At 46.4% G+C, this 22,517-nt stretch overlaps 1 protein-coding gene across 1 annotated transcript in view; it reads right to left on the bottom strand.

Moving 5' to 3' along the window:
- Positions 1-2,780: 2,780 nt before the first annotated feature.
- The window catches only part of Hydin (HYDIN axonemal central pair apparatus protein), a 291,897-nt gene continuing 272,160 nt past the window's right edge, over positions 2,781-22,517 (bottom strand). Inside the window, exons 76-85 of the mRNA XM_041650001.1 lie at positions 21,157-21,355; positions 19,754-19,912; positions 17,793-18,070; positions 15,892-16,111; positions 14,569-14,781; positions 13,049-13,212; positions 12,068-12,218; positions 10,580-10,810; positions 6,267-6,491; positions 2,781-4,342 (exon numbers count right to left, since the gene is read on the bottom strand). Coding sequence (XP_041505935.1) covers positions 3,860-4,342; positions 6,267-6,491; positions 10,580-10,810; positions 12,068-12,218; positions 13,049-13,212; positions 14,569-14,781; positions 15,892-16,111; positions 17,793-18,070; positions 19,754-19,912; positions 21,157-21,355 — 2,323 coding nt within the window. The 3' untranslated portion in view covers positions 2,781-3,859. The remainder of the gene's footprint in view (positions 4,343-6,266; positions 6,492-10,579; positions 10,811-12,067; positions 12,219-13,048; positions 13,213-14,568; positions 14,782-15,891; positions 16,112-17,792; positions 18,071-19,753; positions 19,913-21,156; positions 21,356-22,517) is intronic.

The raw sequence follows: 22,517 nt of genomic DNA, 5'->3' as shown, positions 1-22,517 counted from the left end.
GGATCTGTGGACTAAGAATCCAGCTCAGACCATGTGGACGCTCGGCCCGCAAATACCGAGATAGAATAAACCTGTGTTGTTTTAAGCTTCTAGGCTGGTAACCGTGTATGACGTATCCACAGTAAGCAAACGCTGGGCCTAATCTAAAGCTCAAGAAGTCATGGAGAAATTAACCAACAAATTTCCATGTGTGTGTTTTATTACCCATAGGGTCCTCACATGTGGCAAAAGCTTTCCCAGCATAGCCTAGTGAATGGAGGAAGTAGCCCCTTGAGCACCCCACCAGTATGAAAACCTCGACATGTAGATAGACTCACACCCTGAGAAAACGTGTTGTCTGATAGTTTCCTCCTTTCGCCTTGCATCAAGTACTTGTCAAGGACATTCCGAAATGCGGAGCAAAGTTTATGTATTCAGTGTTCGATGATGGTTGATAAGAATGAAAAAAAAATTAAGCCAAGGTAATGGACTAATTTTGGTCTGTTTTCTACAGTGTGAATTCACATCAGGTGAACCTATGTTTAGTAGAATATGTCACCCGTTTCTTTACTGTTTGGGGTTGGCTCCTTCAGAAAGGTGAACTGAATTTCCCAAGGGCCACACTATTCCCACTTTAATAACCGAAGCTGTGCAGTTTTCTTTTTTCTTTTCCAACTAGCAGGTGCTCTTTTCTCCCGAAACTACATTCTGAATCAGGTTGCTAAGAAACCAGCTTCTCCATAAAGCCCAAATGAATGCTTTGTCCACCTTTAGAAAGAATCTTCCCTGATATCTTAGAGATGCAGCAGAATTAAGGTTACTCATTCACCCTGGGACACTGGGAATGAAGACTAGGGGCCATTCTTGCTCTCTGCCTGCCTTCCTCTTCTCTGACCCTGCACTCCCTACTCCAACTCTTGTAGACTCCTGGGTAATTCATATGCTGCACGCTCACCACAGTGATCTTGCAGCCCCATTTTGGGTGCTTGTCATTGCAGACTTTGGAAGGTTCTGTTGTAACTGTTTGTAACACGTATACCAATGCGTGGAAAGGCCATATCATAATGAGTTGAGAGGCTGCAGCTGAAGTTGTGCCCTAATCAAAGCTGGAGTTTCAGGGGAGCAGCCCAGCAGTCTGGTTTTGCAGGTCCTCCCCAGAGATTCTGATATAAACTAAAACCGGGAAACAGCCGACGTTATGTAGCCTCTTTATCTGTTGGTCATAGCAGCTGCTCGTGGACTTTTCAATCCTCTCAGATTGCTAGCTAGTGTGGTCTTTGCTTAATCAACCACTGGAGAAATCCTCTATCTAATTCTTTGCCTTTAAATCTATTATTTGTGTCTTTTAAATCATTTTATCTTGAAAAACAAACAAACAAACAAACAAAAAATAGCTGTTGGTGGTGGTGGCACATGCTTTTAATCCCAGCACTTGGGAAGAAGAGACAGGCAGAGATCTTTATGAGTCTGAGGCCAGCCTGGACTACAGAGTAAGTTCCAGGACAGCCAGGCTGTTACACAGAGAAACCCTGTCTCAAAAAAAAACCCAAAAAACATTTTATGATATTATTATGTGTGCTTTGTGCGTGTGTGTGAGTGTGTGTGTGTGTGTGTGTGTGTGTTGGAATATGTATGGAGGTCAGAGGACAACTTTCAGAAGTCACTTCTCTCCTCCCATGTGGGTCCTGGGGATTGAACTCAGGTTGTCAGGAGTGGCAGCAGGTGCCTTCAGCTGCTGACCCCATTGGTTGTACCTTTACTGGCTATAAAGTGAATTGGTCATGAACCATAGGCTTGAGTTCACAAGCTTTATAGGAAAGGCTTCATTTGGCATAAGTTGTGTATGGCATGTACCGGCTGAGGGTTTTGGGGAGGCGCAAAAAGCTGAAGCTTCTTTCCTGTTGGTAAAACACCTTTAAGGGCGTGGGAGATGACTTGGTGGGCAAAGGACTTGCTGCGCAAGCCTGACAGTCTACATTTGAAAACAAGGACCTAACTAAAAACTGGAGGCAGTAGCGCACATGTCTGCAATCCCAGCGTGCCTCTACTGGGGGGTGGGAGGCAGGCACAGGGGAAATCTCTGGAAGCTCATGGGCCAGCTAGCCTGGCATCAGCAGAATTGAGTGAGAGAGACTGGGGCAAGTCCTCTAGGCAAGGACTGACACCTGAGGCTCTCCTCTGACCCCCATTCAAGGGCCATGGCACATGCATACCCACACTCTCACATACGCACACGCGTGCACACACACACAAATACATGAATCCGGCACATGTGGGCATGCACACGCACACAACACCACCATTTAAGTCATGCAGCACTACAAACTGTTATCTTAGTACTCACGAGGCTGAGGCAAGAGGAATGGAGGTCAAAGACAATTTAAGCGACATGGTAAGACCCAGTCTTAAAAGAAACAAACCAAACCCCAACCAACCAAAGAGAACCTCTAGACTCTCCCCTCCGAGCCTGTAACAGGTACTGGTCGTATTGAAAAGCAGATTGCTGGACTGTATTTCACAGATACTGAGAATGTGGGTCTTTAGCAGCTTCCCAGATGCTACTCCCGGGTGTGGTCCTGGGAGCATTCAGACATCTTCCTCTTTAGAGACTTCGTTCTTTAGAGACCATCTGCTTTTTTACTTCCTCTCTCTCGCTGGTGGGCTCCCTGGGATAAGAAAAGGGAAAGAGGTGGAAGCAGGGGGATACTTAGTGAGAGGTTAGTTTCTGTAGAAGCAAATCTACTTCAGAGCTAGTGTGTAACCATATTGATTTAACAATGGCCCCTGTAGGTCAGTGGTCCTATTAATATACACTATGAAGCCCTGGGGTAAAAAGGTGGGTATGGGGTCAGGTCTTTGGGTTGAGGTGGGTGCTCCACGTCTCTGTGCAGGTGGAGCTTCCTGTGGCAGGAAAGACACCTAGACAGCCACCCTTTAAGACATGTGACATAGTTGCAGTTTCAACATACAAAATTGGGATAAGGTCCTTACCAGGGAGGGATTCCTGACTGAGATGGAGTAACACAAAGGGATGACTGCTGTGGGGTCCTGGTTCTCACTCTGTGGTCATGTGTGTATATATTCATATCATAAGACTACATGGCAATCTCACTCCACTCCAGCCCAATTCAATCAGTATTTGGGGGAGGGTAGGTTTTGGGTGAGAATTAGGCAGCTGTGTGTAGAGATGAACAGAGAACCAGTGACCTCCAGCTGACTGCTGTACTCAGGGCTGGGGAGAAAGACGGAGGTGGGGTCTTCATTAGCATTCTCCAGGATCCAAAGCCCAATGAGGACTGACCTCCTGCCGTGAACAGAAATGAGATCTGGAGGCTGATGGAATAGAACACAAGAGAAACAGTAAGGGACAGCATCCCTGAGTTGCCCTCATGTGACCTGTTCATCACTCTGTAGACGATGACTTCTTTAGCTTTTAAGAGAAAGCAGAAATGATGTCACATCAAAATAGAGTCAGTCATATCTGGGGCTGATGACATCTGAAGGAGAATCAGCAGTCACCTCCGCTGGACACTCGTAAGTGCCGGGTGAAGACCATGAGTGGGATACCTGTGTCTCCTTATGAACTGGAACCATGGCAGAGCGTTTAGCTGTGGGAAACACAACTATAGAGTCTGCCACTGATTCATTTCGCCCCGATGTAGATCTTTATGTGTCACTATAAATGTTAATGTGGAGCATAAATTTCATATCTGCATTTGTAAAACATAATATAGAAATAACTTCCTATATGACTGAACACATATAAGGAAGTCCTCGAGAAATCCCCACATTCTTCTCTAGTCTTTGCTAGGACGGCACAGTACATGGCTCGTGGCCTGAGAAGATGGCACTAGATGGCACTAGCTGATAAAGTTTTGACTTACGGGGTGATCCCTTTCAGATAATAAACCCATTTGATTCCAGATTCAGTGCCTTCACACTGAGGGCAGGTGACAATCAGCTTGGTGGTGATAGGGGTTTTACTGCCTGATGGGTTCCCCTCAAAGTAGACTGTGATGTTGTTGATCTTCTTGGGCCGCACGGCTTCCGCAGCCCGGATGGTGAAGGCTGGGTTCTCCACGATGAAGGAGAAGTTTGCTGCATGCAAGAAGACGTTTTTGAAGGGGATGACGATGTTGTATCCGGCTCTGATGAGGAAGGGGCCTTGGGGCTTGGGAGGCAGGGCAATTCCGAAGAGTGGGATGATATATTCACCACCTATGAGTGACGACAGGCTCAGGATGCCTTTGGTCTCACCCAGGTGGCTGGGCTCAAAGAAGACTTCCATGCTGACCTCAGTGCCGCCCTGGGCTCCTGGGGCTGCGTTAATGATTCTTTCTGTGTGGAAGTCGGGACAGTCCGTCTGAAAGGAAAACAGTACCTTGACTCACACAGGATCCTAAAGAGACTATCAGGAGCCCAGGCCGAGCCCTTCCACTCTGACATTAAAGGACTTATGTGTGTGTGAGGCTGGGCAGGCTGTAATGTGATAGTCTATACACTATGGAGCTGAGGTCTTTGCAGGTAGGTATCACTCATTACTATCCCAACCTTGTTACTAAGGGACGTTAATAATGCGCCTTAAGATGTCCAGCTAGATGATGCTGGTGGGGAGAACTGGGACAGTGCTCCGTACCTAGTTTTTCTCTCCTGTCAATCATGTGGAAGATGGGGCATTATGGCTTGAATAAAACTAAAAGGCGCCATTCGTATCCTAAACATTTAACTGTCCGTGAGTCCCACCAGGGTCTTTTCAGCTCTTGAATGCTATGGCCAGAAGCATTTTGAGATAAGATTGTCAGCAGACTCCTCTAAGTGCCTGTGATAAACAGGGTCTCCTATGGCCCCTAACTGGATAGACAGCACAAGCAAGAAATAAACCTTTTCTTTTCTTTTTTTTTTTTTTTGAGACACCGACACCCAGATCTCAGGGTGGTTACTACTACATATAACCTGGTTTCTTTGGATTGATATGATAGTCAAGAGGCCTATGCTTCTTGTTATAACCATGGATTCCTGATTTTCACTGGGGACATGATCATCCATTTTAAAAGCCCCTCTTCTTAGTTCCCCTTGTGGCTCAGTTTAGTCCTGTGAAATCTGGTTCCATGGGGCATTGGGAGAAGTGTTGTATGTAACTTCTCTTCCCTGTATGAATGTCATGGTAATCCATGTTGCTTCAGTACTGGGAAAGAAAGAGTCTGGGTGGCTGATGTCACAGAGTCACCATTCCGGACCAGACGGCTCACATCCAGACTGTTGTGAGAGGCACTCCTTTCTCTTTGCTGTTGTTTATGTTTCCTGCCGTACATTCTAACTGTACTAAGGGATACGAAATGCTTGCTATGGACTAGGTCCTAAGGGGGAGGCTTTGTATATATAGCGCATGCTTGTAAGTGCTCATGGTACTCCTGTGAGGTTGCAGGCTGCAAGCTGCTATGGTTTGGATGTTATCACTAAAACTCACATTGAAAATGAGTCTCTTTGGTGAGGTATTAAAGATGTGGGATCATGAGGGCGGCCCTCTTGTATGAGTGAATCCATCCACGGATAGCAGACTGACAGGCTAATGGCTTGAGAGTATATCTATTTATAAAAGCCAGTTGCTCCCCCCACCATAGATTCACCCCTTATGACTTTGGGACTCCTCAAGAGAGTACTCACCAGCCAGGGGGCTTACCAGATGTAGCCCTTTGATCTTGGACCACTCAGCTTCCGAATTGTGAGCTGAATAAACTTTTAATTATTTATTCATTTTATAAGTTATCCAGTCTGTGGTTTTAATTTATAGAAACAGGAAAAGGCCGAGACAGGGCTATTATCTCCATATATAGTTAGAGAAATTAAATAAATTAACCTGAGTCCACTCACCCTGCAGTCCACTTACTCTGCTGTCTACTCACCCCGCCGTCCACTCACCCCGCTGTCTGCTCACCCTGCTGTCTGCTCACCCTGCTGTCTGCTCACCCCGTCGTCTGCTCACCCCACTATCCACTCACCCTGCCGTCTGCTCACCCCGCCGTCCGCTCACCCCACTGTCCGCTCACTCCACAGTCCGCTCACTCCGTCATCTGCTCACCCCACTATCCGCTCACCCCACCGTCTGCTCACCCCGCTGTCTGCTCACCCCTTCGTCCACTCACCCCGCTGTCCGCTCACCCCGCCGTCTGCTCACCCCGTTGTCTGCTCACCCCGTTGTCTGCTCACCTCGTCGTCTGCTTACCCCACTATCCACTCACCCTGCCCACTGCTCACCCCGCCATCTGCTCACCCCACAGTCCGCTCACCCTGCAGTAGTATTCTGTCTTCTGTCGGGTATAATTGGTGAATTTCGCTAAAATGCTTTGGTTGCTGCCAAGAACAGTCTGGAAGTGGACAGGTTTCTCAGGAGGTGCGGGCAAGGCCTTCAGAGCAAGCTCATACTGGTAGTAACCTAAGTCACTGTTGTGCAGGGTCAGTCTCCCGAAAGTTTCTCCAGCTTTCAGGGGCTGGAATTCAAACGAGAATGTTCCCTGGAAGAGAAGACAGAGGCTCTTGTCATGCTGGAAGTTTGATTCATCCTCTCCCACCAAGTGGCCTGTCTCAGGCCTTGAAGCAGGCGGTGGCAAAAATAATGCTTCAGAGACAAAGACTGAAGCTGACCCTGAGCCTGGGAACTTCAGCCCAGGTTAGCCCATTTTCTCTCCCATCTGGCTTTCTCTATTCCAGGTATTTCTCCATCCTAAATCTTTCTGAATCTGAGAAACAGGTGTTGGCCCCTGCCGAGGAAAGCACATTTCTGGAAACCAGCAGCAGGTAAAGGTCAGGCAGCCCCTTCTTGGCACACAGTCAACTTCCTGGGTTCCATCTCTGCTTGAGGAGAAACATTCTCTTTTCCTCACTCTCACAAAATGAAACAAGAACCAAAGGCATTGTTTATAACAGCAAAGAGAGAGAAGAACTCAGAAGCACTGCCAATAGGGGATTGACTTGATGACTTGGGGTTTTCCCATCTCAGTAGAATATTATACAGCCACAAAAGAATGGGGCAGAATTATAATGAGAAGTGTTGATTGTGTAAGTGGAAGAAAGGAGCTCTGAAAAAATACATAAATCTTGTACTTGTTTATTAAAAATTAATTTACTGTGTGTGTGCACATATGCACTTGGCTAGAGGGCAGCTTTCTGGAGTTGGTTCTCTCCTGCTACCTGGTGCGACCCAAGGATCCAACTCAAGTTGTCAGGCCTGTGTGCAAGAACCTCTACCCACTGAGCCACTTTGCTGTTTGTGTGTAGAAAAGAGTCCGTAAGAACAGATGTTCCTAGCCAGGCAGCGGTGGTGCACACCTTTCATCCCAGAGCTTAGGACAGAGGCAGGGGAATCGCTGAGTTTGAGGCCAGTCTGGTCTATAGAGAGTTCCAGGACAAGCAGAGCTACACAGAGAAATCCTGTAATGAAAAAATAAAGCAAAAACAAAAACCAAATAAACCATCAGTGGTCAAACCCAGTGATGCAGGTCTTATAACTCTAGATAGTTGAGAGCCCAAGACAGGCAGAGCACAAGATCAAGACCTGTCTGGGTTAGAGAGTGAGTTCCAGGTGAGCCTGAGTAATTTAGTGAGAATCTGTCCCATGGCAGGGGTTAGGGGGTATGGGGAAACAGTTTATAGTTTGTAGTTCAGTAGGACAGAGTTTTCCAAGAATGCACAGGCTTAGGCTTTAATTCCTAGCTCTTCCAGTAGCTTTCTTTTTTTTTTTTTCGAGACAGGGTTTCTCTGTGGCTTTGGAGCCTGTCCTGGAACTAGCTCTGTAGACCAGGCTGGTCTCGAACTCACAGAGATCCGCCTGCCTCTGCCTCCCGAGTGCTGGGATTAAAGGCGTGCACCACCACCGCCCGGCCCTTCCAGTAGTTTTCTAACTTAAATTCCAGGATAGGGAGAGGGCGTGGTAAAGCGCAAGCACATCACTCCTGAGATGAGGCAGAGAAAGCGTAAGCCTGCAGGCTTCTGTTGTGTGCACGCCTTTCTCCCTTGCGAAAGCTAGTCTCTGTCCCTAACATCTTTACTCTAGGGAAGTCGGCCATGTTGGAAAATGCTCAAGGGGGGTGGTCCACATAATGACTGAGGTCCAGTCAACTGACAATAGGGAGCTAAAAACCTTTCCAGCAACCCTGTGCCTGGGTCTGGAAGCAGATTATCTAGTCTCAGGTGCGGGGGCTGGGGATGACTAGGTGGTGCCTGGTTGACTGCCTGCCTGCCTGCCTGCCTGGAACCTCATGAGACACAGCTCCCCACCCCCAGCAACGATGGCCCAGCCAAGCTGCCACTGCAGAGAGTAAGCATTGCCGTTGGACAAGATGCTAGGTTTGAGAGTAATTTGTTATGGATTGGCAGATAACAGATAATGGAATTCCATTCAAAATCCAGCGTTCACTTTATTTTTCTTTATTTCTTCTGAGAAATGTGGCTTCAAAATTTATATAGAAGAGTCAAGAATAGCTGACAGATTTCTGAATAGCAACAAGAGTGTAAGCTATCGCTGGAGTTGAACTGGCAGTTTTATCTGATGTCAACTAACACTTATCAAAGTATATGTTAATAAAACACAGAAGTATTCGCATGAGAACAGAAATGATTTTATCCCAGAAGAGCTAGAACAGACTCATGGATGGATGAGATTGGTTTATCTTATACATGTTTCTGCAGGGCAGTAGGTTTTTTTGTTTTGTTTTTTGGAGATAGGATTTTAAGTAGTTCAAGTTGATCTCAAACTCAATACATAGCTGAGGATGATCTTGAACTTTTGATCCTCTTTTCCATCCCTCTGGAGTGCTGGGATTACAGTCATGTGCCACCATGCTCAGTTTAAAACCAGAATTTTAGTTAGTCAGAGACAATTCTTATTGACTTGGAAAGCAAAGCGAAACTCTGACTCATGTTATACATAGAAACCAGTTCCTTAGGTTTAGGGTAAGAGGATAATAGTAGTACAACATTGTTTAGACTGTCTTAAATACCTGTTCTATCCCCCCCCCCCCCCCCATCAACTAGGTTCAAAATAACACCAAGCTAACATTTATAATGAAAGCAAGTGTAGGGGCGACCTCAAACTCAAATGTGAGTACATGGAGCCAAAGTACCAATAGCGATGAGCCTGGTGTAATATTAGCTCCTGCATGGTGCGGGGAGCATCAGCTCTGAGAGCCAAACAGCACAGATCCCTGCTGAACTGAGATGGAAAGCCTAGTGGGACATTCCAGCAGAAGCTGGAGGAGTGGTTTCAGTTTAACTACAAGTTGTTGTAATAAGATTAACCTAGTGGGGGCAGTAGAGACTAGCTGAAGGCTCAAACAGCGCGCCTGAACTGGTCAGGTGCTGCAACAAAAATAGGATCTTGAGTTTGAGGCCATTCTGGGTGGCACGTGAGACCCTGTCTCAAAGAAGTTAGAACAAACCCAACTTAAAGCAAAACACCAACAAAAACTGTTGGACTGAAGCCCCTTTCTGAAACAGCCTGGCTTGGAGAGAAATCTTTGAGAATAGGGATTACTTGATTACAGCAAAGACACAGGAGACAAAGGACAGATACAATCCTGCCTGCTAATGGCAGGCAGCAGAGTGGAAAAAACTAACCTAGTCCTAGAGATGAGGGAAGAGATGGAGTAGTGTGAAGGGGACAGGCAGAACTGGACAAGGGTGAGAAGGCAGGGAAGGTAGAGTGGGGACTTTGGGAGATTCAGACAGTGAGTTTTGGAACGATAAACTGAGAAAATGAATAAAAAGGAAAGCCCGTCTTCCTCCTGGTTTGTAATTCCTGACCATGTCCTCTTTACCATGGTTGGAGGTTCTTGCATGCCTCTTCAGAATACTCTGCACAGAAGCAAGTATAAGCAACAAGTGTACAAGCATGTATATGTATGTATGTATGTGTGTGTACATGTATGTGCATATAAATGTGTATGTAGTGCATGTGTATATGTATATGTGTGTGTGTGTGTGTGTGTGTGTGTGTGTTTTATTCTGATACTTTATACTCTTTGCTTTCTTTTTCACACGAAGATCCATGGTCTAGGGATTGAACCCAGAATACCCCATGCATGTTGGGCAAGTATTCTGCAACTAAGGTACACTTCTAGCTCTATGATACTTTTGTTTGTTTTGTTTTTGTTTTTTTGAGACAGGGTTTCTCTGTGTAGCTTTGGAGCCTGTCCTGAAACTTGCTCTGTAGACCAGGGTGGCCTTGAACTCACAGAGATCCACCTGCCTCTGCCTCCCACATGCTGGGATTAAAGGTGTGTGCCACCACCACCTGGCTCTATGATACTTTTATAATTAGAAAAGAGATGTTTCCCCTTTAGTTTGAACAAGTCAAACAATCAATAGACAAAGAAAATAGAAAGTAGTCCATTTTACCCATCCATACCAAAGCTAAGTGTCCCTAGTTCACATGAAGACTTTGACTGTAGAAGAAAGGAACACAAGGCTGACTATTCCTGCCATTCTTCTTGCCCTCCATCAGGGCTGGCCCACACTCAAGGATTGCAGAACATAGACCCAGAGGCCCCATGGGTAGAAACCTCTGTCCTAGCCCTCAAGAGTCCCCTGGCAGTCAGGTCCTTACCTCAGAGTTTGCAGGCACAGCAAACTGAGAAGGTAGGTTGATGTCATTCAGCTTGCACTCTGTAGAGAAGGTCACGGAATAGGGCAAGGGATTCTCCAACTTGATGGAGGCTGACGCACTCTGGCGGACTGAGCTCGTCATCTGGATGGTTTTTATAATGCCAGAAGGGATGACCCTGAAACTCACAGTGTAGTACAGGAACTCATTGGTCACCTCGTTCCGGAAGATCACCTGTGTTCACAGGGAGGATAGAAGGAAACGGGGAGAGGAGATGTTAGCACAGGGTCCTCTGTGCACACTCAGCATCTCCTGCTATCTGGGAGTCTCGCTGGGCACATGAAGCACACATACTGGGGTGGCCTGGCCAGTCAGTCCGATCCCTGCTAGGCAGCCTTTCTCTTTTGGAACTGTAGTCTGGCTTTTTACAGGTGAGAGATGATTTAAGAATCTCAGTTCACTTTAGAAGGCACAGTCTCTTGTTGCTCAGGTTAGCACACAACTCCAGAGGCAGGCCTCACACTCTTGAGTGCTGTGCCTGGCTTTCATACGGTTGCTTTTGTGAAGTAGACTCTATCCAAGCGTTTGTTCTTCTTAATACACGGGAATGTCAATCCTGTCATCACTGGGTGGCAATTTTATTTATACAGCCTGGCTTTTATATACATCCTTCTAAAGACCTTGTCTAGTTTTATTTATTTATTTATTTATTTATTTATTTATTTATTTATTATGTATGTATACAATATTCTGTCTGTGTGTATGCCTGCAGGCCAGAAGAGGGTACCAGACCTCATTACATATGGTTGTGAGCCACCATGTGGTTGCTGGGAATTGAACTCAGGACCTTTGGAAGAGCAGGCAATGCTCTTAATCACTGAGCCATCTCTCCAGCCCCCCCTTGACTAGTTTTATACTTTAAAATCTTTCCCTTGGTGAGTCCATAATTAACGATAACTTCAGAGACTGTCGATAAACAAACAACACGCAAGCCTTCAATCCTGACCTCTCCTGTGAGCTACAAATTTCACATATACTCTCCTACTTCAAAGCACGTATCTCATTAGAAAGTTATGCATTGGCAGAATAATTCTGCTTCCCTCCATTAGTCTGTGCTTCATAAGAATAGAGGTGGATCTCTGTGAGTTCGAGACCAGCCTGGTCTACAAGAGCGAGTTCCAGGATAGGCTCCAAAACCACAGAGAAACCCTGTCTCAAAAAAAACCAAAAAAAAAAAAAAAAAAAAAAAAAGAATAGAGGCCGTGCCTGCCTTTGGCCCTTGCTGTGCTACCAGCACTCTGCACAGAGTGTGGCCTATGCACTCAATGGATACCTATGAAAGGAATGAACGGACTAGGCAAGCTAGCACGGAGTGAACGCTGCGGTGCTTGAGGACAGTGCCTGGAGGATAGCATCTGCTGTTCTCTAACACCCCAGGGTCCCAGGGTCAAACCTCCAGGGGCTTGGGAAGTGCCTTTGATGCGATGATACCTTTGCAGTGTACAGCCCCTCCTTGTGGGAAAAGAAGTTCAGCTTGTAGTCTTTCTTGGAGCCAGATAGTACATCGATGTAATCAAGGCCCTTCAGAGTGACACTTAGGTCTGGTCTCTCCGGTTTCAATATTTCCACAATGACCCGGAATCTGGCACAGGACAAGAGAGAGAGACAATGAGAAATGACGAGAGACACTGGCATGAGGCTGTCCAAAGGTGGGAAGGAAAGAGGCTGTGTCTAAGGGAAGCTACATCTGCCTTTAACGGAGATTGTGTGGAACTGTGGTTCTAGTCTACACTGTCACCAACAGCAACTGCCATTTATTGAGGCAGGTACCCAGCAGTTCCTTCTCCGTGTTGTTTTCAGATATCCAGCTGTCATGCCCAGAGGAGGTTTGCTTCATTAACACCTCCACTTTATAGAAGGGGAAACAGAGGTCCAAAGAAGGACGATAACTTGCTCAGACAACATGCATGGCTATTGGCAAAACTGGGGTTCAGACTTAGATCTGAGCTTTAGTCTACGATGCTAGGCAGGCAGTCGTCAGGAAGATGTACTTCCAGCCTCCATTTCTCCTCTGTGGAAGAGAAGGATGAGGCTATTTGCTCTTGATCTTTGCTGGTTCTTTCATCCCTCTCTACCTTCTGCTGGAAGCACAGTTTGAGGGGTTTTCTAGATTTATAGCTAGGCTCAGGCTATAAACCACTCAACGATAACAAAGACGATGATGGTTAGGGTCATCAGAACTACTGTTTATTGGGCATATATTTTGTGGGAGGCAGTGCCCTACAGTCTGTAAGAATCAGCACTGAACAAGATGACTGGGTTCATGTCCATGAGACACCTGGCTACACAGAGGACTAAGTCTCTGACTGCCCCGGCCTGACATTCTCTGTAAGCTCTGGGCAGGGGAAGGACCACGCTGGATGGTGGAGGCCATCTGTCCCCCTTCCCTGACTGCTCACCCCACTCCCTCACCTCTGGGGCTTGTTCAGCCAGTTGCTGATTGGCAGGAGCTCAACATAGGGAGTCTTACATGGAACCTCACGGTAGATATTGGCAACAGCTTTGGGGAGCTCGGCAGTCCCGTGCAGGGCATACAGCCAGCCAGTCCCATCCGGGAGGGGGAAAAAGAGAGTGCCCTTGAAAGAAGAAGAGATACGTCGGAATGACACAGAAGCTCCTGCCTGACCTGGAGGGTAAAATAAGTCTAACACTTTAAAATTTTAACTTTTGGGGTGTGTGTGTGTGTGTGTGTGTGTGTGTGTGTGTAGAGTGAACCCATGTGCAGCCACTTGGAGGCCAAGAAAGGATGCTGCGTATCTTCCTTTATTGCTGCCCACAATATTCCTTTAAGACAGGGCCTCTCACTGGGCAGTGGTGGTACACTTTAGTCACAACACTTGGGAGGCAGAGGCAGGCAGATCTCTGTGAATTCGAGGCCAGCCTGTTCTACAAGAGCTAGTTCCAGGACAGGTTCCAAAGCTACATGTCTCAAAAAGAAAAAAAAAAACCCAAAAAAACCAAAACAGGCTTTCTTGCAGAAGCAGCAACTCGTCATATTGGATAGATAGTGAAGACTGAAGAAAATATAGTTTGTTTCTAAGCACAGAGACCAGCTGCTTTCCTTTTCTCTACGTCACCCTGGCTGTCCTGGAACTCACTATATAGACCAGGCTGGCCTCAAAGTGGGAGATCCACCTGCCTCTGCCTCCCAAGTGCTGGGATTAAAGGCACATGTCACTTCTACCCTGCCTAATTTTTAAAATAGCATTTAAAAAATTTATTTTTATTATTTTTAGTTATGCGTCTCTGTGTGGGTATGTGCATGTGAGTATACGGCCTACAGAGGCAGAGAGGGCATTGGAGTCTCCTGAAACTGGAATTACAGGTGGTTGCAAGCCACCCAACATAGGTATTGGGAAGTGAGCTCAGGTCCTCTGTAAGAATAGCAAGTGCTTTTAGCTGTTGAGCCATCTCTCTCTCTGGCCCTCAGATTACATTTTCATTTCATTCATTCATTCATTCATTCATTCATTCATTCATTCATTCATTCGTGTGTATGTGTACACACACATGTGGCTTCATCTGTGTGGAACTCAGAGGACAACTTGTAAGAGTCACTTCTCTGCTTCCAAAATGCTGGTCTTGGGGGTTGCTCTTTTGCAAGGCTTGGTGGCAGGCACATCCCTGGGCCTCTTCTGATTTTTGTTACAGATACCATGATGTTTCTGATGCGCTAAATAAATATGAATTTCTTGATGCTTGTTCTAGGGCCTCATTTTTAGGACTGAGCTGCCGAATTCTAAGAGAAACAGAGGCAATGGGGGCGCCACTACCTGACAACTGCCTTGGCTCCCCATTGTTCCAGGATCTGGGTACTCACGCCTCACTTGAGTATTCTTCCAACTCTGAGCTCTAAAACTGTCGTCTGGCCCCTGTCTACACAGCTCCTTGCTCCCTCTGTACCAGAAAGCAGGCGGGAGGCCTTGGTTTACCTGGTGCTTGCGGTTCTCCAGATTCATGGTGCGGGGCTTGTAGGTGATCTCATAGGGCTTGTTTTGCTGATGGGCCTCCAGGGTGATGAACTCGGGCCCCTCCCAGTGCTCGCCCTCAAAGATGGGGTGCAGATTCCAGGTCTGGTTGGTACGGTTTGAGAGCAGGATGGTCTGCGTGTGCCTGGAACGCACCTGGCAGTTGAAATTCACCACCTGGGGAAAGCAGGACAATCACCTTCTGTGTCCTCTCCTCTGAACATCTTCCAGGGGCCAGAGCCATGTGTGTGTGTGTGTGTGTGTGTGTGTGTGTGTGTGTGTGTGTGTGCATGCCGGGGAAGAGAGCTTTTAACAGCGTTTCCCACAGTGAATCCCAGTGGACAATCTCCTTTCCCCTCAGTCATTCCACAAATAGTTTGGGGTTCCTTCTTTCCAGCCCCATGTGTCCCCATGCATAGATACACACATGTAATTTTGAATCTGGTTTCAAATATGAGCGAAAACATATACTTCTTGTCTTGCTCAGTCTGGCTTACTTCATTAAACATATGATTTTGAGTTGCATACATTTTCCTGCAAAAGTCATGGCTTCACTTTTCTTTACAGCCATACACAATTGCATGGTGTAGTGGCTGCACACACGCTGCCAGTCAAATCATTTCAGTGCAGACACGAGGCCCTGAGTTCAGTTTCTAGCATCCATGTAAGACCAGTGTGGCAGGGTCTGTCTGCAGCTCCAGCACCGAGGGGATGGAGACAGCTGGACCCCCTGAAGCTCCCTGACAGGCTAGCCTAGCTGAATTTATGAGCTGTAAAATATCCTTCTACTATCCCATGTGCCTATTGTACCATCCAAGCCACGTCATGTCTCCCCTCATCTTTGGGAAGTGCTTCTCGTTAGTCTTTCTTCCTCTGACGTCTGTCAACATCTGGTTTGACCCCATTAAGCACAAATCAAATAATGTCATTCCTCTGCTCAAGACTCCAAGTCCTCCTGCTCCAGACGAAGGAACAGAATGCTTGTGTGGCAAGCACTTCACTGACTGAGCTATGCTCTGCTCCCTGCTCACAGTTCTCCTAACAGAATTTTATCTAGATGGTCTCCTTGAGGCTGCCTTGAGGGTGTAATGTTTGTACCACAAGCTGAAGAAAGACATGAAATAAGTTAACAAAGAGGGAAGATTATTCAATCAGTGGATATGGTATGTGCAAAGTCCCTGCGGCAGGGAAAAACTGTACTGAATGTTCTATACAGTTGTTGAGAACTGAATTCTTTCATTGGGCTTACTCCTGCCTTTGGCCCATCCCTGGCCAATGCCTACTTGCCTCTTTGATTGCAGGTGGTCCCACGCAGATTCCTGACAGGGTGAGAGACAGAGGATTTCCTCCCTGGATGAAGCAGGGAACGTTTTTATAGAGATTTTCCTTTCCTATCTCAGTGGGATGGTAGGTTACTTCTAAAGCAACCTCCATGCCTGAGGTGATGTAACCTTCTTCAGGGTTGATGGAGAAGTGAGGCTTCAGTCTCTTCACATCCCATTTAAACCTTTTCCGAGACAGAAGAAGACGAGAGAGATAGTATGTTAATATTCTGAGGTAATAAAAGACATCACCAGGACTTTTGACAGCTTGGTCCCCACCCTGACTACTCCCTGGGATCTAGGAGGAGGAAGCCCTGTCAGAGCAGAGGTGGTTAGGGAACATGGACCAAGATTACTCTCGGGTAAGGGGACTTTGCTCCCTCTTAGAGTTGAACTGGGGTGAGAAGTTGGCTGCACTCACTGTCCATGAATGACAGATAGGGAATGTATGCATGAATATGTTCATGTGTTCCCAAGGTTGCATAGCTAGCAGGTGGCTAGACTAGGACTACAGTTTCTTAAGACCATGGCCTTGACTGTCCCATGCACTACCTGTTTAGATCCAGAAGGGTGGTAACAAGGCCTTCATGTGAGAGTTATGTCTGTTCTTGGTGGCACTGGGATCTTGATGAGCCTATGGGGCCATTCCTGTGATCGGGCATTTGGTATGGGCAGAAGGCAGGGGATGAAAGGTGCAGAACAGTCCTTCCAAATCAGGGCTACCACATAGCATCCTCTTGGTGGCATAGCACTGAGTCTATATGGTGAGGACCCCTGGGGTGTGTAGTGGGTACCCGACAGCCATGCCAATGCATGAGCACCAAGAGGAGAGAGCCTGGGTTCTGGTCCTGTCTTTTCATTTCCTGGCTGTGGAATCCCTAAGCCTCATTTCATCTGTGAAATAAGGCTGTAAAGCACCTGCCCTGGAGACTGCGTTGATTCCAGGTAAGCCTTCCCAACCTTACACCCATGCTTACTGATACATATGTGATTTGGGAGAAAGTTAATCTTTTTTTACACTTTATTTATACTAAAGCAGATTGTGAATTGTTCTACTGGTGTTTTTTCTAATTCTATCTGATAGGAATGATGCCTAGAGAACACGTTTTGTCCCCATAATTCTCCCCTCCTTCTACCCTCTTCTGCTTTCTCCACTCCCTTTTCCCTGCCTCTTATTTCTCCTTTTTCTTTGTGATGCTGGGAATTGAACTCAGGGCCTTGTACGTGCTATGCAATTGCTCTACCACTGAGCTTCATCCCCAGCATCCTCTCCTCCTTTAAACAAGGTTTGATATAGTCTAGGTTAACCTCGCCTTGGACATATATAGCCAGAATAGCTGCCTTGAACTACTGATCCTCCTGCCTCCACTTCTCAGTCCTCAAGTGCTAGAATTATACAAAAGTGTTCCACCATGCCTGGCTTCTTTTCCTTCCTTCCTTCCTTCCTTCGTTCCTTCGTTCCTTCCTTCCTTCTTTCCTTCCTCTTTCTTTTTCTTTCCCTTCCTTCCTTCTTCTCTTCTTCTTCTTCTTCTTCTTCTTCTTCTTCTTCTTCTTCTTTCTTTCTTTCCTCTCTTTCTCCCTCCCTCTCACTTTCTTTTTTAAAGACAGAGTATCACTATGCATTTTAAATCCTCCTGCCTCAGTATTATACGATTATACAATTATACGATAGTATAAGCAGCCTAGAGTTGTTGAGATTGAGCTGGGTGGGTTGTGTGACAGGCATATACCAGGATTGCACCAATGTTTCTACCATGTCACCATGGGAGTAGCTGTTACTGTGATGCTTCATTTGAGGCAAAGACAGAATTCAGAGATGCAGATGTCTGCTACCATCTCAGGTGGGAGACACCATCCCCATCCTACCTTGCACCCACATCGCCTGTGTTCATCATGAGGATGCGCCGTGTAGATTGTGTCTGATACACGACAGGACCAAAGGGAAGATGCTCCTGGTCCAGGGAAATCTCCAGGGCCTGACAGCAGCCACTAAGGAGAAAGAGGGGACACAGAAGTCCCATCCATTCCATGAACACTTCCTCAGAGAAAGGAGGGATGCGCTTCTTGGGGGCAAAGGTAATTTCCAGCTTGCAGACTTCTTTGGGCTTCAGAGTGATATTGTGGAAGGGCTCCAGGGTGATGACCTAGACAGTGAGACAATGTGACTCAGAAGCTGAAAGGAGGGAGGCTCCTCAGGCTTCAGTGTCTCCTGCTGGGGCTCTCGGCCCAGGGATCAAATCTCATCTGTCACCAGCTCGGTCATCTCTGATAACGTTACTCAAAGCCTCCCCTTCACTTGCCCTTCGAGGAAGGGCAAGATCATGTCTGTAAAATGTGTGGCTTATGACAGGGATCCAACAAATGTTAATTTCCTGTACTGTCCGGTTTTTCAGCTCCTCTTGGGCATTTCATTCTTCCTTCCTCCATGGTAGAGGAAACAGTAGCAGGAAACGTGAAACAAGAAATATCAATCCAGCCTTTCTCAAATGTTCCCTGATGGGAGAGCATCAGGTTAAGTGAAACAAGCCAGACTCAGAAATACAAGATTACATGTTTCCTCTCATATACAGTCTGATTTAACTATATATATATATATGTGTGTGTGTGTATAGATATATGTATATGTGTGTATAGATATATGTATATGTGTGTGTGTGTATGCCATGCATGAAGAAGGAGAACGATGGACAAAGGGGAACGCAGTATATAGGAGAGGGGAGCAGGAACAAGACAAGATCATGGAGAAAAAGAAATTGCAAAACATTGCATACTTTTTATCATATGCCGAATCTATATTTAATATCTATAAACACACACATATGACAAGAAAGCAGAAGAGACACTCTGAGAGGAAGGCAATAGGGATAGGGGAGGAGAGTTGGGGATGGTAAGAACAAGGTACAATCACACACACGTGTGTAAAATGTCATAATGAGCCAGGTGTGGTGGCACATGCTCTTAATCCCAGAACTCAGGAAGCAGAGGCAGCCTCCTGAATTCAGCACTCTGAGTTCAAGTCCAGCCTGATCTACAGAGCGAGTTCCAGGACAGCCAGGACTATAGAGAGAAACCCCGTCTCAAAAAACCAAAAACCAAAACCAAACCAAACCAAACCAAAGTAAACAAACAAAAAGTCATGATGAAACTATTATTTTGTATGCTAACTAAAAACACAGATAATAAAGAGGACATACTGGGACTAATAAAACTTAGACCTCAGGACTTGCCCAGACCAGCTGATTCAGTGTTTGGGAGATGATCTGAAACCTGCATTTTCTAAAGTTCCCTGGGTGACTGTATTCTAAAGTTCAGGAGCTACAGTATAAATTCCTACGTGATTTCCTTTTTCCCCTTAGTCCTGGTAGGAAGTAACCCCAAATCTGCCATAAGGAAACCAACTCCTTACATTCTCTGTCCAGAGCATGGAGCGGCTGGCAGGAATGCACCGAGGCTGCAGGAGGCTGCAGGGAGTGAGGAGAGGGACATGGGAGAAAACTGTCCTGGGGATTTCCCCAACGCCATGACTTTGGGAGCTAGCCTGAGGTAAACGCTCAAGACAAGTCACTTTAACAAAACTCTGGTTACCCACTAAGGGACAATTTGATATAGTCATCTGGGGGTGAAGTTCACTGGCAGAGGAGAATTTAGTTTGGATTTATGAAGAAAGGGAACAAGGAGTTTTCCCTCTTTGCATGGGATGGTGGGCACCACGGAGTCCTGGGATGAGGTACTCTCTATGTTTCTGGCTCTGGCTGGCCTCTCACAGCCAATTTTTCTGTATCCTGCAACACCCATGGACCCCCCCCCCCCCGTTTCCTTACACTGACCTTGGCTTCCTGGAGTTCTGGAATAGAGAACATGACGGACTGGTTAAAGGTGAGCTGGGCAAGGCTGTTGTTTATGATGGAAACAGTTTTCTTCACAACCTGACCTGGAAGAACAGCTCCTAACTTCACGATCCTGTTGGCTGGATCTAGAACTAAGATCTGGGTGACCAGAAAGAGCAGGGAGTAGATTTTGTCAGTCAATGCGGAAAATGAACATGACGCTTGTGTCCCCTAGAAGCAGGGGCAGCTCCCTTTTTCCATGGTCTCACGACTTCAGGTCAGTGAGCCTTGATTTCATTACTAGCTCGCACCAGCCCTGAAGACAGGAGCATTGGAACCTCTGTAACCTGTAGAAGAGATGTCCCCTTTCTGCACAACTAATCTCCGTCAATGTGCATGTGTGACACACACACACACACACACACATACACACTCACACACATACACACACTCTCTCACACACTCACACACATACTCACATACACTCTCTCACTGTCTTTCTTTCTCTCTGTCTCTGTCTCCCTCTCTTTCTTTCTTGCACACACACACACACACACACACACACACACACACACACCTGTTACTTCTTTTTGTTCTGACTATAAAAACTCACACAGCCTCTTGGATAGTGGACCATGTCATTCACACTAACCCAGATCTTGCTACCAACGCTTGGTCACTCATTTTTGGCTCACAAGAAATTATTTCTAATTCTCTTTGGAGCAAGAGTCGTGCTTTGTGTTGACAAGACACACCAGGTGGTAATGTTCTATTACTCCTGTGACTTGAGGGGAGGTGGCCACACGCCCCTCCATTTCTCATTTGTTGAAATATCCTATGCATTCTTAAGAATCTTGAATTTTTTCAGGCTTCTTGAGCTTTCTGTTACAATATAAAACTTCCACCAGACGTACCAGACATAGTTACCAGATGCAGTAACACAGGGGTGACTATCAGAACAGGACCATTTCCTAGAGATTTGGGTCACCTGGGCAGGAGGCATTACTGAATGTAATCCTGGGACCCACAACTGGCTGAGAACATTCACTAGCGAGGGTCAGCAGGAGGAATAGCTCATAGATGACCTCTATGTCTGCATAAGACATGCCCTCCAGTGGGACGTAGCCTGTGACACTTCTCCAAGAAGACGCAGAACATTTCTTTGGTGCTTGCAGTTGACAGAGGTCGCCAGTACAGTGAATCTAGGTCTGTCTGAGTAAGAGCTGGGATTGAGCCTGGTTTAAAAATTCCTTGCCACCTTCTGTGATCAGGGACACCATGTGGGCGGAGTCAGATGATATTGTGTGGAGCATTCCCGGGAGCAGGGAAGAGGGGATGTGGGGTGGCAAGAGTCTGGGAAGAGGAAGGAAGAGGGTTCTGCAGTCCCACCCATGGTCTCTTACCTTCATTTCTGTGCCTTTGCCTTTGATCTCCACTGTCTGTTGAGAGAGCCCATTGATTTCAAAGCGGATGAGCTCTCGGTAGCTGATAGCTTCCCGAGGGTAGAAGGTAATTGGGATCTCCAGTGTCTTCCCCGGCTTTATCACGTCCACATTGAAGTTCACCTCGACGTGTGGGGTGTTGGTGTATAAACAATCTAAGCTGGGGAAGACCCAGAGGAAGGGGTATAAGCACCAAGAAGGCAGAACTGGAGGGAATGATGGGTCCCCTGTGCTTTCTGGGCTGAAAGGTGACAGATTTTCTGTCCTGCTGTCCTAGAGTCAGGCGAGTCACCAAGGAGCTGGAAGGAATGGCAGCAATGACCAGCTCATGCTCCTTCAGGTGCAGTCAAGTCACTCAGTCTCAGTCACAGCCCGAGGTGCAGGTGGGAGCTCATACACTCAATCCACCGATGCTCTTTTTCTTGAAAATTCCTCTCAGCGTCCAACACTCTCTCACAAGGGGGCAGCCCTTCAGTCACTGGCTGACAAAGCTCGGTGGAGTGCAGCGCATGAGAGTTTGGATCAGGATCTGCCAATAACTAGTCATGTAACCTGGGAAGATTTGCTCAGGCCACTCAGATCTGCTCCCTCACCTGTGAAATGGGGTTAGTAGCAGCTACCTCACAGGATTATTGGAGAAATTAAATGGGATAGTGATGAAGGCACTTTTTTGTTATTTTTTTTTTACTTATTCTATCTAAATTTAAATTTATTTAAAATTTAAAAATATTTGTCTTCATTTTTATATGTATGTATGTCTGGCCTGTGTGTGTACATACGTGCACTGTGTCTGCCTGGTGCCCTCAGAGGTCAGATGAAAGAGCATCTCCTCCCTATTCCCCCTGGGCAGGAGGGCACCTAGACTTTTCCGGCAGAACTTCCCTGCGTCTTCCTGATGTGTTTTTGGAGAAGGAATTCAGCTAAATGGGTGCCCGGAGCTCAAGGCCTTCAGTAGGCAGAGATGATATCGAATTGTAAAAGGAGGACTGTAAGTAGATGACATTTAAAGCATTTATTTTTATTTTGTGCATGTAAGTGTTTGCCTACAATAATGTGCGCATGCCATGTGCATGCCAGAGGTCAGAGGAGGGTGTTAGAGCCCCTGGAACTGGAGTTATAGATGGTTATGTGGGTGCTGAGAATGGAATCTGGGTCCTCTGCAAGAGTAGCAAGTGCTCTCAACCTGGACCATCTCTCCAGACTGTTAGATAAGATTTTAAATTTATTTAAAACTAAATAATAGTCTTGGGATTTAATATCTAGAATAATATCAGCAACAGCAGCAAACAGTTACTGAGTCCCACTATTCTCAGTACTGAAGG

The sequence above is a fragment of the Microtus oregoni genome, unplaced genomic scaffold (genome assembly GCF_018167655.1).
Source record: "Microtus oregoni isolate MIOR12 unplaced genomic scaffold, Mior012 000004F_ref0000308, whole genome shotgun sequence".
NCBI classification, from domain to species: domain Eukaryota; kingdom Metazoa; phylum Chordata; class Mammalia; order Rodentia; family Cricetidae; genus Microtus; species Microtus oregoni.
This window is presented reverse-complemented; position numbering and strand designations above follow the sequence as displayed.